Source organism: Culex quinquefasciatus, chromosome 3 (genome assembly GCF_015732765.1).
Source record: "Culex quinquefasciatus strain JHB chromosome 3, VPISU_Cqui_1.0_pri_paternal, whole genome shotgun sequence".
In the NCBI taxonomy this organism is placed as follows: Eukaryota; Metazoa; Arthropoda; class Insecta; order Diptera; family Culicidae; genus Culex; species Culex quinquefasciatus.
In genome coordinates this window covers 106,270,296-106,283,580 of record NC_051863.1, presented here as the reverse complement: position 1 = coordinate 106,283,580, position 13,285 = coordinate 106,270,296, and the positions used below count along the sequence as shown (strand labels likewise).

The 13,285-nt window shown below is 36.6% G+C and overlaps 1 protein-coding gene across 10 annotated transcripts in view; it reads right to left on the bottom strand.

Moving 5' to 3' along the window:
• Positions 1 to 3,434: 3,434 nt before the first annotated feature.
• LOC6030793 (DNA-binding protein D-ETS-3) overlaps positions 3,435 to 13,285 on the bottom strand; it is a 129,263-nt gene continuing 119,412 nt past the window's right edge. For 8 of the 10 annotated variants that reach the window (XM_038260822.1, XM_038260820.1, XM_038260823.1 and 5 more), the window contains one exon: positions 3,435 to 5,339. In XM_038260822.1, the coding sequence (XP_038116750.1) occupies positions 5,203 to 5,339 (137 nt within the window). In that variant the 3' untranslated portion in view covers positions 3,435 to 5,202. The remainder of the gene's footprint in view (positions 5,340 to 13,285) is intronic. The other 2 variants (XR_005278289.1, XR_005278290.1) reach the window with 2 other exon arrangements.

Sequence of the window (13,285 nt, the reverse complement as noted above, 5' to 3'; positions counted from 1 at the left end):
CACGTCAACCTCAATATTAAACTCTGGAGCGGTAATCTTTGTGAATACTCCGGTTTTCCTGATAACTGTAAATATATCTTCAATTAAAATTTACAGTTGACCTTAAAAAGGATGAAAAAAATTTAAATTGTTGTTTTGAGTCGTTCTTTATCATATTGCAAAAATCTCGATACTGGGAAATTATAATAATAAGAAGTTCATGGAACAAGTTTGAGCAACATTTGAAAAGTCACTCATTGCGAATTATGATTCATAAACATTTTAAAACAATTATAGTAAACTATATAGTTCCTAAAAATTATGAGTATACTTAATTTAACGAATAAATAACAAATTTAATACTTTTCTTTTTAAATTTTGCCACTAATGGCATAGTATAAAAATTCCCGGGTCCCGGGATTTCCCGGGAAATGGCCAAATTCAACTCTCGATTCCCGGGAAGTTGAAAATCTCGAGAATCGTCACCCTCTAGCTCCAAGTATGGCTCACCCAATTTTTTTTACCGATTTTTGCCTTCCTCACTGAGGTAAGGCTATAATCCTGCTCGAAAAATGAACTTTTGAAATACAGCTCGTAGACCTATATTCATGTATACCTATCGACTCAGAATCGAAAACTGAACAAATGTCTGTGTGTGTGTATGTGTGTGTGTGTGTGTATGTATGTATGTGTTCAAAATTCTTGCCAAGTTTTCTCAGCACTGGCTGGACCGATTTTGATCAAACCGATTGCATTCGACTTGGTTTAGGGTCCCATACATCGCTATTGAATTGTTTGAAGTTTCGATAAGTAGTTCAAAAGTTATATACAGTATGTATAAAAAGTATTTACACCCCTTGGGCACTATGCACATATTGTGATGAAACATCTAAACAATTTAATGTTGACAGAAACCTAGTACTACGTTTTGTTCAGAAACTCATGCCAGACATTTTGCTACAAAAAGCTCATGAAAAGATGATTTCTATAAAAAGTTATATAACAAATACTATTACGAAACTAAAAAGGTGCAAAAAAAGTTTGTACACCTTTCGAAAAATTAACATAAATAATGTTATTTGTTGACAAATCACCATAAATCCAGTCTCCCAACTTCAAATAGGCATCCTTGACTGATTTATAAAATAATTTGGATTGAATATAAAGTTTACTAACAACTTAGTATAAAAGTTTATATAACTCTGGAAATTCTATATAAAACTTATCTAAACTTAATTTTGCAAACTTTTAATTCAACTAAATGTCAATATATTACCATATAATTGCTAAATAAACATTTTGGAGTGGGTATAACACCGTTTTGGGGTATTTGTATCGATAGAATAGATTTTCGTTGGAATTTCGTACCAACCCGGAATTACGTCGTCGGAAAATCCGCCGGCATCCGAACCGGTCCACAATTCTTAAGTCAACCTATGTGGCATCGGAAAGGGCATAAAATTTCCGATGTTTTGATACCCATACATCTAGGTTTTCTATAAAACCCACGATTTTATATACCTAGGTAAAAACGTTGTTATGGTTTTGTTTGAGCAATCTGCCAAAAATGTATGGAATTTCGTAATTTTTGTTCTCGTGGATCAAACTTACTTTTGCCCAGGTATTTAAAAACGTGGGTTTTATAGAAAACCTAGATGTATGGGTATCAAAGATCGGAAATTTTATGCCCTTTCCGATGCCACATAGGTTGACTTAAGAATTATGGACCGGTTCGAATGCCGGCGGATTTTCCGACGACGTAATTCCGGGTTGGTACGAAATTCCAACGAAAATCTATTCTATCGATACAAATACCCCAAAACGGTGTTATACCCACTCCAAAATATTTATTTAGCAATTCTATGGTAATATATTGACATTTAGTTGAATTAAAAGTTTGCAAAATTAAGTTTAGATAAGTTTTATATAGAATTTCAGAGTTATATAAACTTTTATACTAAGTAGTTAGTAAACTTTATATTCAATCCAAATCATTTTTAATCAGTCAAGGATGCCTATTTGGAGTTAGGAGACTGGATTTATGGTGATTTGTCAACAAATAACATTATTTATGTTAATTTTTCGAAAGGTGTACAAACTTTTTTTGCACCTTTTTTATTTTCGTAATAGTATTTGTTATATAACTTTTAATAGAAATCATCTTTTCATGAGCTGTTTGTAGCAAAATGTTTGGCATGAGTTTCTGAACAAAACGTAGTACTAGGTTCCTGTCAAACTTTAAATTCTTTACATGTTTCATCACAAAATGTGCATAGTGCTCAAGGGGTGTAAATACTTTTTTTACATACTGTATAAAAATGTGTTTTCACATATATCCGGATCTCACTTATATGCATAAAAACTATGTCCGGATCCATCATCCAACCCATCGTTGGTTAGGTAATCAAAAGACCTTTCCAACGAGTCCAAAACATTGAAGATCTGGCAACCCTGTCTCGAGATATGTCCTCTTAAGTGGTATTGATGCATTTTTTTGAAGCCGGATCTCACTTCAATGTATGTAAACTATGTCCGGATCCACCATCCGACCCATCGTTGGTTAGGTAATCAAAAAACCTTTCCAACGAATCCAAAATACTGAAGATCTGGCAACTCTGTCTCGAGATATGGCCACTTAAGTGATATTGATGCACTTTTTGGAAGCCGGATCTCACTTAAATGTATGTAAACTATGTCCGGATCCACCATCCGACCCATCGTTGGTTAGGTTATCAAAAAACCTTTCCAACGAGTCCAAAACATTGAAGATCTGGCAACCATGTCTCGAGATATGGCCACTTAAGTGACATTTATGTATTTTTCTGAAGCCGGATCTCACTTAAATGTATGTAAATTATGTCCGGATCCACCATCCGTCCCATCCTTGGTTAGGTTATCAAAACCCGTTTCCAACGAATCCAAAACATTGAAGATCTGGCAACCCTGTCTCGAGATATGTCCACTTAAGTGATATTGATGCACTTTTTTGAAGCCGGATCCCACTTAAATGTATGTAAACTATGGCCGGATCCACCATCCGATCCACCGTTGGTTAGATAATCGAAAAACCTTTCCAACGAATCCAAAACACTGAAGATCTGGCAACCCTGTCTCGAGATATGGCCACTTAAGTAATATTTATGTACTTTTTTGAAGCCGGATCCCACTTAAATGTATGTAAATTGTGTCCGGATCCACCATCCGTCCCATCCTTGGTTAGGTTGTCTACTATCGTTCGCATTCATATGCCTGATAAACAAATTGCTATCTTGAACCGAACGGCGAGCACGAGGCGTTCACGAGCGCTAGGCTAAATAACTCTGCTTACAGGATCAGGTTGATGTTTGCTCCTCGACTCCCAGTGGAAGAATTATTTGTGGTGACTTAGAAATTGGAATGTAAAAAACAAAAAATGTAATGGTATTGCTTCAAATGACAAAAAAACAACAGGAACATATTTTTCAAACATTTATACGAATTTTATTTGCAGTTTTCCTTGGAATTATCATGTTCATTTCCATGTACAGTGAAGACTTGTTTTTTTATTTGTTTTGTTTTTTTTCGGTTACTTTTTTCTTGTCACACCATTTACACATTTATAATTCAATATAAGATTCCGTTTTTTTGTTTTGTTTTAATTTAACATTTGTTTTACTCTGATGTTTACTGCGCTTGTTAGCCCCGTTTGAGCTCACGAGACTCAAACCAGTCGCGCGAGACCATTCAGTGGGATTGAAAAATAGACATTCAGTTACACGTTTCAACTGTTTTTGTTTGGTTTGGTTTTGTTTTTACTTAAATACCAGCCACTGAAGAGTTATGTGTGTTATCAGTAGAATAAATTTGCTGCTTGCTTTTCACTCGATACACTTGATATTTCGGTTGCACGATAAAACTGAACCTCGTTAGACGTTATATTTACAAATAGTTTGCATTTTTTCGACAACCGGTGTGAAACGCTGACGTTTAGATTTTTATTTGTTTATCTTTTTTTGTTTCTTTGATATCGAAAACACATCCATACAGTGATTGCTCTGACTTTTTGCGCGGTTTACTTATTTGTTTATTTTTTTTTCTGTGGTTTAAAGTTTACTACACCTAGAGTTTTTGAGTATTTGCAAATTTTTGTAAATAACTATGTACAAATAAGAGTAGAGTCCATTTCTTTTTGCTCGCAAAGAAGTGGGTAATGTTGATTTTGTTGTTGTAATTTTTGTTTGTAAAACATAGTTTTTGCTCAATAGTTGTAGACAATTCGAGTAAAAACTGTTGCGAGAACGAAATTTTAACAAGTGTCGTTAACTATCACAGTCTTTGTATGTACGAATATTTGCTTTTTTGTTTAGTTTAAATTAGTTAAAATATAGATAAACAATAGTAATACTTAGATAAATAAAATAAATAATGACTTAGAGGAGAGTAGTTTCAAAGTTTCATACTTTGGTTGTTTTGCACTGTTTTTTTTTTTACAATGATAATCAATGACTAGTTTTCTTTTTTGGTTTGTTAATACTTGCCAATTTGTTTGTTCATATCACAAATCATTAAACAAAAGAGATTCACAATTAAAAAGATTTTCTTGTTGGTTTTCGTTCTATGTACAGACAATAAAGTACTCACTTACACAATAATTGAATAACTACGATGACTCGGCCTATTTCAGAAGACTATTACCTCTTTAACCATTTCCTAGTAGTGAAATGTGTGTGTTAAGAGTTTGGTTTGCTGCTCTTTACATCAAAAATATTGCTAGTATACACTGACTTGGAATATCTCGCTTGTTCTGTTCAGCTGGGTTTGTTTTGTTGTATAATCTTACTATTTAAAATATGTATCATTTCTCCTCTTTACTTCTTCTTCCTTTATGGGATGAAAATTTTAAAAGTTGAGACATTTGCTTAGATGATCTAAAATACATTTATCTAGGTTGCGTCGGTAGAACTGTTGCTGTTCGCTGCTGCTGTTGCATTCAAGAATTGGTGGTGGTTGTGGGGGTGGTTCGATTGGCTGCAGAACCGACTGCTGGACCAGCTGAAATTCCTGCTGATGCTGCTGCTGCTGGAACGACGGGAGCTATTATTCGTACGGGGTCAACTTCTTGTAGATGTCAAAGTTCGAGTCAACCTGCGAGTGGTGATGATGGTGGTGGTGGTGCGAGCCCGAGGTGACGGAAGCGGCTGCCGCGGCCGCTGCCACCGCAGTCGAGGACGTCGTCGGTGATGGTCATGCGTAGTGCGGGTACGAGCCGAGGTGCGGCGCGACGTGCGACGGCGTCACGTGCGACATCGAGTGCGACGGGTAGAGGTTCGTGGCCGGGCTGCCCCAGTTGCCCCAGGAGGCGGCCGACGGGAAGATGGAGGCTGCAATGAGCAGAGCGAGTAAAAGATTGTTTTCACTGATGTAATTTTACTCAAAAATTTAGACAATTTTTCAAATGTATGGCAAAATATCGAACAAATTAATCTTCAATAAGGTATTTTTTTTCTCTTTACCCAGGGCAAGCTTTAAATTCACTGTAAAAATTGTTACGAATATTACGTTACTAAATCCACCTTTAGGTGGTTGGTGCCATCCTTCCTTTTTCCATGAAAATACACTCAACCCCCGGTGGTTTAGTTTGTACCCCGTTGCACAGTGTTCGGAATGGCAAAATTAAGTGGAATAAATTGATAACTCCTTTATTTGACGTCCTAGCCAAATGGCGTCTTCGGAAGAGTTGTTGTATTTGATAAGGGCTATCTTTTGAAGTTATTGACATACAGGGTGACGACCTTCCAGGGTGTCAACCAAAAACTAACTTTGTTGGATGACGTTGTAGGGCTTTGGTGTCTTCGGCAAAGTTGTAGAAGAGAAAATTTCATGAAAGTTTATCGAAGGCGCCAAATTTGTAGCTCTTAATCTACTCGAGATATACGCCATTTTTGCAAAAATGGTCCAAAAAAGCACTTTTTTGGTGATAACTCAAAATGTTAGCATTTTAGCGGCCTACTATGTTCTGAAGAGTTGTTTATGACATAAAATTACACGTCTTTGCGGAAGACAGTAAAATGTTTTGAGCCTTTATTGAAGAGTTATAACCATTTTTATGTGATTTTGAGCCTATTTTCAAGTTGCTATGTTTTCAAAATGGCGCAATTTGGCGCAAAACCAAACAATGCACCTGAAAGTACACACTTTCAACTACATTTCCTGAAAATATCTCCGTGTCTATCCGTGTCTATTTTTAGATATCTCGATTTGAATTTGACGGTTTTTAATCAATCTATTAATAAATGTTAATCGAAATCTTGTTGAATACGAGTTGAAAATCGGTGAATTGAAGGGAAAATTGATCATTTTTTATGGAAAATACTTTGTCTATAAAAAAATACGACAACCTTTCTAAACTGACCAAATATAAAAGGAAATATTTAATTTTAAATACGAACAATTATTTAAAATTTTAATTTACATTATTTTTGCGTTAAACATGTTTTTATTCATAATTTTAGAATATGTGTCATAATATAATGCATAAACAATGTATTTTCCATAAAAATCGATCAATTTACCGATTATTACCACGTTTTCAATAAGATTCCGCTTTAAAATATAAATAAATTGATAAAAAACCGTCAAATTCAAATCGAGATATCTAAAAATAGACACGGATAGACACGGAGATATTTTCAGGAAATGTAGTTGAAAGTGTGTACTTTCAGGTGCATTGTTTGGTTTTGCGCCAAAATGCGCCATTTTGAAAACATAGCAACTTGAAAATAGGCTCAAAATCACATAAAAATGGTTATAACTCTTCAATAAAGGCTCAAAACATTTTACTGTCTTCGGCAAAGATGTGTAATTTTATGTCATAAACAACTCTTCAGAACATAGTAGGCCGCTAAAATGCTAACATTTTGAGGTTATCACCAAAAAAGTGCTTTTTTGGACCATTTTTGCAAAAATGGCGTATATCTCGAGTAGATTAAGAGCTACAAATTTGGCGCCTTCGACAAACTTTCATGAAATTTTCTCTTCTACAACTTTGCCGAAGACACCAAAGCCCTACAACGTCATCCAACAAAGTTAGTTTTTGGTTGACACCCTGGAAGGTCGTCACCCTGTATGTCAATAACTTCAAAAGATAGCCCTTATTAAGTACAACAACTCTTCCGAAGACGCCATTTGGCTAGGACGTCAAATAAAGGAGTTATCAATTTATTCCACTTAATTTTGCCATTCCGAACACTGTGCGTTGGTTTGACAAAGTCCCTATCTTCAGAAGTAATTTTCTGATCGATTTGGTATCTTGAGGAAAGTTGTATAAAAAGATTTTTTAAGTTAGATTTTTTGTATTTTTTCATCAGCACTTTAAAACAACCTTATTGTTGCATTTTACTTTTAAAGTGTTCCAAAATATGAGATCGATCCGACTTTTACAGCCAGAGTAACTGCACTGTCTCATTGCAGACGCACTTGGCAGGAACAATAAGACAGGCGTGAAACAATGAGTACTCCAGATATAAACTCGATTCGACATGGAGCTTATAGAGAACATCTAGGACTACCATCTGAGGCTGAAAGCGCCTTGGGTAAAACAGTTCAACGCATAAAATAGACTCTTTTTCTTTTAGTGAAGTTTTTGGTTGTAAATTTTTGCTCAGTGGACCCCTTGGATCCCATTTTCTGGTGGAAATTTTGTCATATTCGTGTTCCTGAATAGAAACATAGTCCCGATTTTCCCCACTTTCCGTTGACCCCGTTTGGCCCAGATGCTAGTTTTATGTGTACAAACAACCCCTAAAAATGGCACGCTGATTGGTAAGGTCGATGCGAGATGGGTATGCTTTGCTCGTGAACCCGCTCTTAAAAAAATTAACCTGAAAACCATGTAGATTTGTCCAATGGTTGTTAAGTAATATTGAAAGAAAAACCAGCAAAAAAAAAAAAATGTTTTTCTGAGTGTCCAAAAGCGTCCAACATTCGCGTACAATAACTATAGTTATATATATATTAGGGTGTTTCATCCAAAACCAAAAGTTCTCAGAATCAGGCAAACCGAGGTTCCTTTAGTAGAGGATACCCATAGGGACTCTCATGCCAAATATCAGCCCATTTGGTTGAGAATTAGCCTGTCCCCAGCGGTTCAAAGTTTACATGTAAATTACTATGGGATTTTTATGCTTTTCGTTCAATCGTTCCTACAGGTCTTGGGACAACATGGATTCACTCGGAATAAAGACAGGTTTGTAGGGGATGGTCCAATGAACACATTCCAGAAGGAATTAGGGTTGTCCATTCTGTCCCCAAGGTGCGCATTGGATCGACGTCCGGTGTCTCCAGAATCATCGATTCACCCTTCAAATGTACGCATTGTCCTTAGTATGCTATGACGGCTAAGAGAAAATTACGACGCCCCATGTCAGACGGTGAACACAGGCCAATTCTCAACCAAATGGGCTGATATTTGGCATGAGAGTCCCTATGGGTATCCTCTACTAAAGGAACCTCGGTTTGCCTGATTCTGAGAACTTTTGGTTTTGGATGATTTTCGATGTTGACAAATGAAACATTCGAAAAAATCTATTCTTTCTAATAAAAATATGCCGATTTGTTGTCTTTGGTAAAGTTTTGTTTTGCAAGATCAGGCTATAAAAAAGATTATTCAATATATCTGTCTCAGTTGAGAGTGGAGGGAGGGAGACTTAATTCAAAACAAGGTATCGCAATTCGCTATTTACTTCACAGTTTTGCAACAGTCCAAAATATTTGAAATATCGATAGTTTCATTAGTTTATTTTTTGCAGATGTGATACGTTTCTTTCCGATCTCAGAATTATTTTTATCAACCATAAACAATGTGTTTCAAATACCTTGTTCACCATTCAACAAGTTGTTTTCGATGAAAATTATTTTTTGATAAAAATTTGTTCATTAAAAACGCAAATATTGTCCCCCCCCCCAAACCAATAGGAAAAAATGACGAAAAATTACCATTAATTTCCTTCGTTTTCCTAGCCGACCTTGCACCTCGTGCCTAGCACGGCCTTCCAGACTGGGACGAAGGAAGGGTTGTCCCCTCATCCCCAAACCGTTCCGTCCCGTGTCCGGGGGGTGGTTCCGTCCGTCTTATATTTTTTGACGAAGAAATGACGGCTCTTCGGAAGCGTCTAACAAACAAGCCGTTCCGAAACGGAACTAGTTAGGGAAACAGAAATTAAGCCAGGAGAACGATTTCGTTTCCTTCTGGTTCCCTTCTCGGGTGTTTGGTATGAAATTTGAGGTAGGTGACAGTGGTGGGGTTTCGGGTCTTTTCACCACCCCATTGGCGACAGCGGGCGGAAAAGAGACAACGAGACTGTGTGTGCGGGTGTGTGGGTGTGCGAGGAAGCGCAAGTTTTTCCAAAGTGAGTGAGACAGGATGCGAAGGAAAGAAGATGATACTTGAGGTCTTCCGTCTGCGCCGGTCGTTCGTTTCGTTCCAACCCCACCATTTTCCGGACAAAGGGGGTTGATGGCGTGAAGGAGGCATCGCAGAAGGCTCTGGCACACACCATCGCAGTTGTCTCGCGCCGTAGGAGGCCATGCCTTGGTGTTGGTGACTGGTGGCTGCCAACCAGTAATCATCGCAAATGCCTGCTTGGATGGAAAACTCGCTTTTCCCTTTTCTGACGTACTGATTTGATGTGTGTAGGTGTGGGTGGGTGTTTCAACGAGGGAGTGACTTTCGTCGTGGGAAGAGGGAGTAGTGGTGGAGGGAAGGGAGGGAAATCTGAATGGAAAGTTGGCGATTTATTCCAAGTTTGGATCTCCCAGATATGATGCCAACCCGTCGGCCGGGAAAGTGTGGTCTAGTTTGGCTGTCCTTCCGAGAGTGAGTATTAGAGGTGGAATCATGGTGGAGGCAAATGTAATTTGTAGAAATCAATAACGGGTGACGACGATGCTGGGTGTTGAAAAGTGGAAATCGATTTTCTGATGCTTCGAGTAATAGGTATTCCATTTTTCAAGTTTAACAAGGCACTTCAGCTTGAATTTTGACTAATAAAAGGTTTTCAGTGAAACTCCAAAAATATAATAATTAAAATAGTGTCAAAGTAAAATGAAACAAATGGGTGAGACTAAACACAAATAAACCTTTGAAAATATTAATGCCTGAACGTTCAAGGGATTTCCTAGGAAACTAAAATTATTTAAAAATGCGCCTGATAAATATTTTTCAACGAAATGGTATTAGAGCAATATTTAAGGACAAAATAAGTGCGAGGCGAAATCCTTACCTACTTTTTGCTCAAATAATTAGCCACGTATTTGGACATTATGGCCCCACAGACATTATTTTTTCCAAAGCTTCGTAACATAACTTTTCGTCGTTTAATATATTTGTTGCTATCTTAGACGCAATTAAAGGTTATTTGTTTGATTTTTAAGGAAATTAGTAGAGGACTACGAAACCCAACCAGCTAATTTCTGAAAATATTTTTATCAGATTTTTTAGGGTGAGAAGTTCATAAACTGGATTCCGAGGTACAGCCTTGTGGAAATAGCTAAAGAAAATTAACTTTTTTATCTGTAACATGGCCGTAACTTGAAAACTAAAGCAATGTTCTGATAACAATATTTCCATAAATGGACTCTCTGATTCAGACACAGCCAAAACGGCACTTTGAAAAATAGTACACAGCAAGAATCCGATGGTAAAATCGCATGCAAAAGCATGCACATCACCTTTGTGAGCAAAAGCATGTAATATTGTATGAGAATATGTGTTTACGAAAGACATGTAGCGTAGAGTTGTCATCAATAAGACACGGGGAACAATGATAAAATGGCTCTCACAAGTCGTAGTTTCAATCAATGAGGCTCATATTTGAGTAAAAGGTGTATCTACTAGATACACGTCTGCTAAAATAGCTGCTTTGGTTATGGACACTCCCTTGAAAAGTTATTCATAAATGTTTGAATCTGGGGTGTAAAAGTAAATTATGGACAAAAAATACTTTTTCGCTCGTAGGCTGCCATTTACACCAAAACTAATATTTCTTCATATTTCTTTCGACGTTCCATAGGGATAGAGTTGGGCTACAATGTCCAAAATTTAGAATAAACCCAGAATCCAGGGCTGTCTCGTTGTTCCCCACTTATTTTAGCCCATGGGTAACAATGAGACACTTTGATTTTTCTTCATTAAACATTTCAAAATCCATGTAAATCTTTCAAAACATGAATTGAAAGTGATTTTTGGCATATTTATAAAGTTTTAACTTCCTTTAACCAAACATTCAAAGTTATCTATGCATATATAAAAATTTCGACGGTTTTGTTCGAACGCGAATCAGTTCAATACGGAGCGTCGGATCGAGGTGCTCTTTGTTGCGTTGGGTTCGTATAAGTCCAAGGAAGGTTTATACGCTAACTAATTGACACTTTGGTCACTATGGAACCGACTCTGGAGCATCGGCCAATTGTGTGGAGAAAGTTACGTAAAATTAAATTTTGATCACAGGAGGCTGAAAAAACAAAAAAGCAAAAAACGTCAACAAACGAAACAAAAGGCAGAACGAAGTTTGTCGGGTAAGGCTTGTTTGGTACAAATATATGGATTTTACAAAATTTAAATACTTTTTTAGTATAACTTTTGTTAATTAAAGTTTCATGATGGCAAAATTGCTCAAAAATGTTCAAGGCAAGTAACTATAATGGAACAATACAATAACATGATGTTTTACTAGAAAAGTATTGATTTTCGTAGAGTGTCTTATTGTTCTCCAGCTGTCTCATTGTTCCTGCCAAGTGCGTCTACAATGGGACAGTTAAATAACTCTGGCTGTAGATGTCGGATCGATCTCATATTTTGGTCAATGTTAGAACACACTTAAAGAAAGAAAATGGAACAAAAAGCTCATTAAAACATGCCGATGAAAAAATAGAAAAATCGTTGAAAGTTGAAAACCAAAAGTGTCTCATTGTTGACTACTCTACCCTACCGAAGAAATAAAAAACAGGTCTGCTCACCCCAAAAATAACATCAATCCGGCGAGAGTCATACTTAAATTATCAAGTCTGCGCCCCAACCTGCTCGGCTACCTCGCCGCTATGAATTTAGCCGAATCTTCACCGATGTAGCTGTAGGTTCACCCATAGACTGTATGCAGTTAACAAAGTATACGACTGTTACATTGGCATTGATCCAACCATTGACACAGCGGTGAGATAGCCGAGCAGGTTGGGGCGCGGACTTGGTAATCTGAATATGACTCTCGCCGGATTGATGATATTTTTGGGGTGAGAAGATCTGATTTTTTTTTCTTCGGTACATGCTTTTTGTGTACACGTTTTCTCTTACAATATTACATGCTTTTGCTCACAAAGGTGATGTGCATAGGGGGATGGCGTCGCTATTTTTAGACCACGTTTTCCACTTTTTCTCATCGAAACCGACTACTTTATCGACTTCATTTTGCTGGGCGAGATAGGACGCCGTCTATTTTTAGACGATGACTCAGCACTTTTCCACTCTTGCGCTTAAAAAAACCAGGTGGCAGCACGATGTAACGCCACGTCCCTATGCTTTTGGATGCAATTTTACACAGCATTTTTTTTACTGTGTACGTTTTTTTCAAATGTTATTCTAGATTTTGCGGCAAAGAGTGCGCTAATTGGTTTTAAAAAAAGCTATAAGTAAAAAAAAAAAGATTTTGGTCGTTTTTCAACAAATTTATTTTTTGGAAATACCTCAACTAAGATCAACGGTCAAATAAAAATTGCCTGCCTAATTATTTGTTCTAAGGAACCCTTAATTTGGGTATTTCGTTAAATTTTTACATGGAATTGCTTATATTACTTTAATAATTTAGTGTGCATAGCAAAGAAACAACTGAAATTCATATTATTTGTACTATTTTTTTTTAATTTTCAGATCTTCCCCTCTTGTGGACAATTAAATGGTTAAAGCGTCCCTGAAAATGCCTGACTGATTCATTATAAATTTGTAAAAAGGAATAAACTTTTAGATGAAGCTTCATTCAAATGTTAGCTTTTATGAAAAAGTTTTGAATACTAGATTACTTCTTCAAAACAACCCATGCATCATGGGTTCCCTATGTATATAGGACCTTTTGAAAAAGTAAGTGAGAATATACCTACACATGTTTAGATTGAAAAAAAAAACTATTATCAATTAAATTTATTTGATTCTGAATTATTGTAGTACAGAGGACTCTCTCGTTGTCGATATTGAAGGGGCCGTCGAGAGTGGGAGGTATCAAATTATATTGAACAAAAAATGAAAGCATGCTACCTGAAGTGATTCAACAATTTATTTACA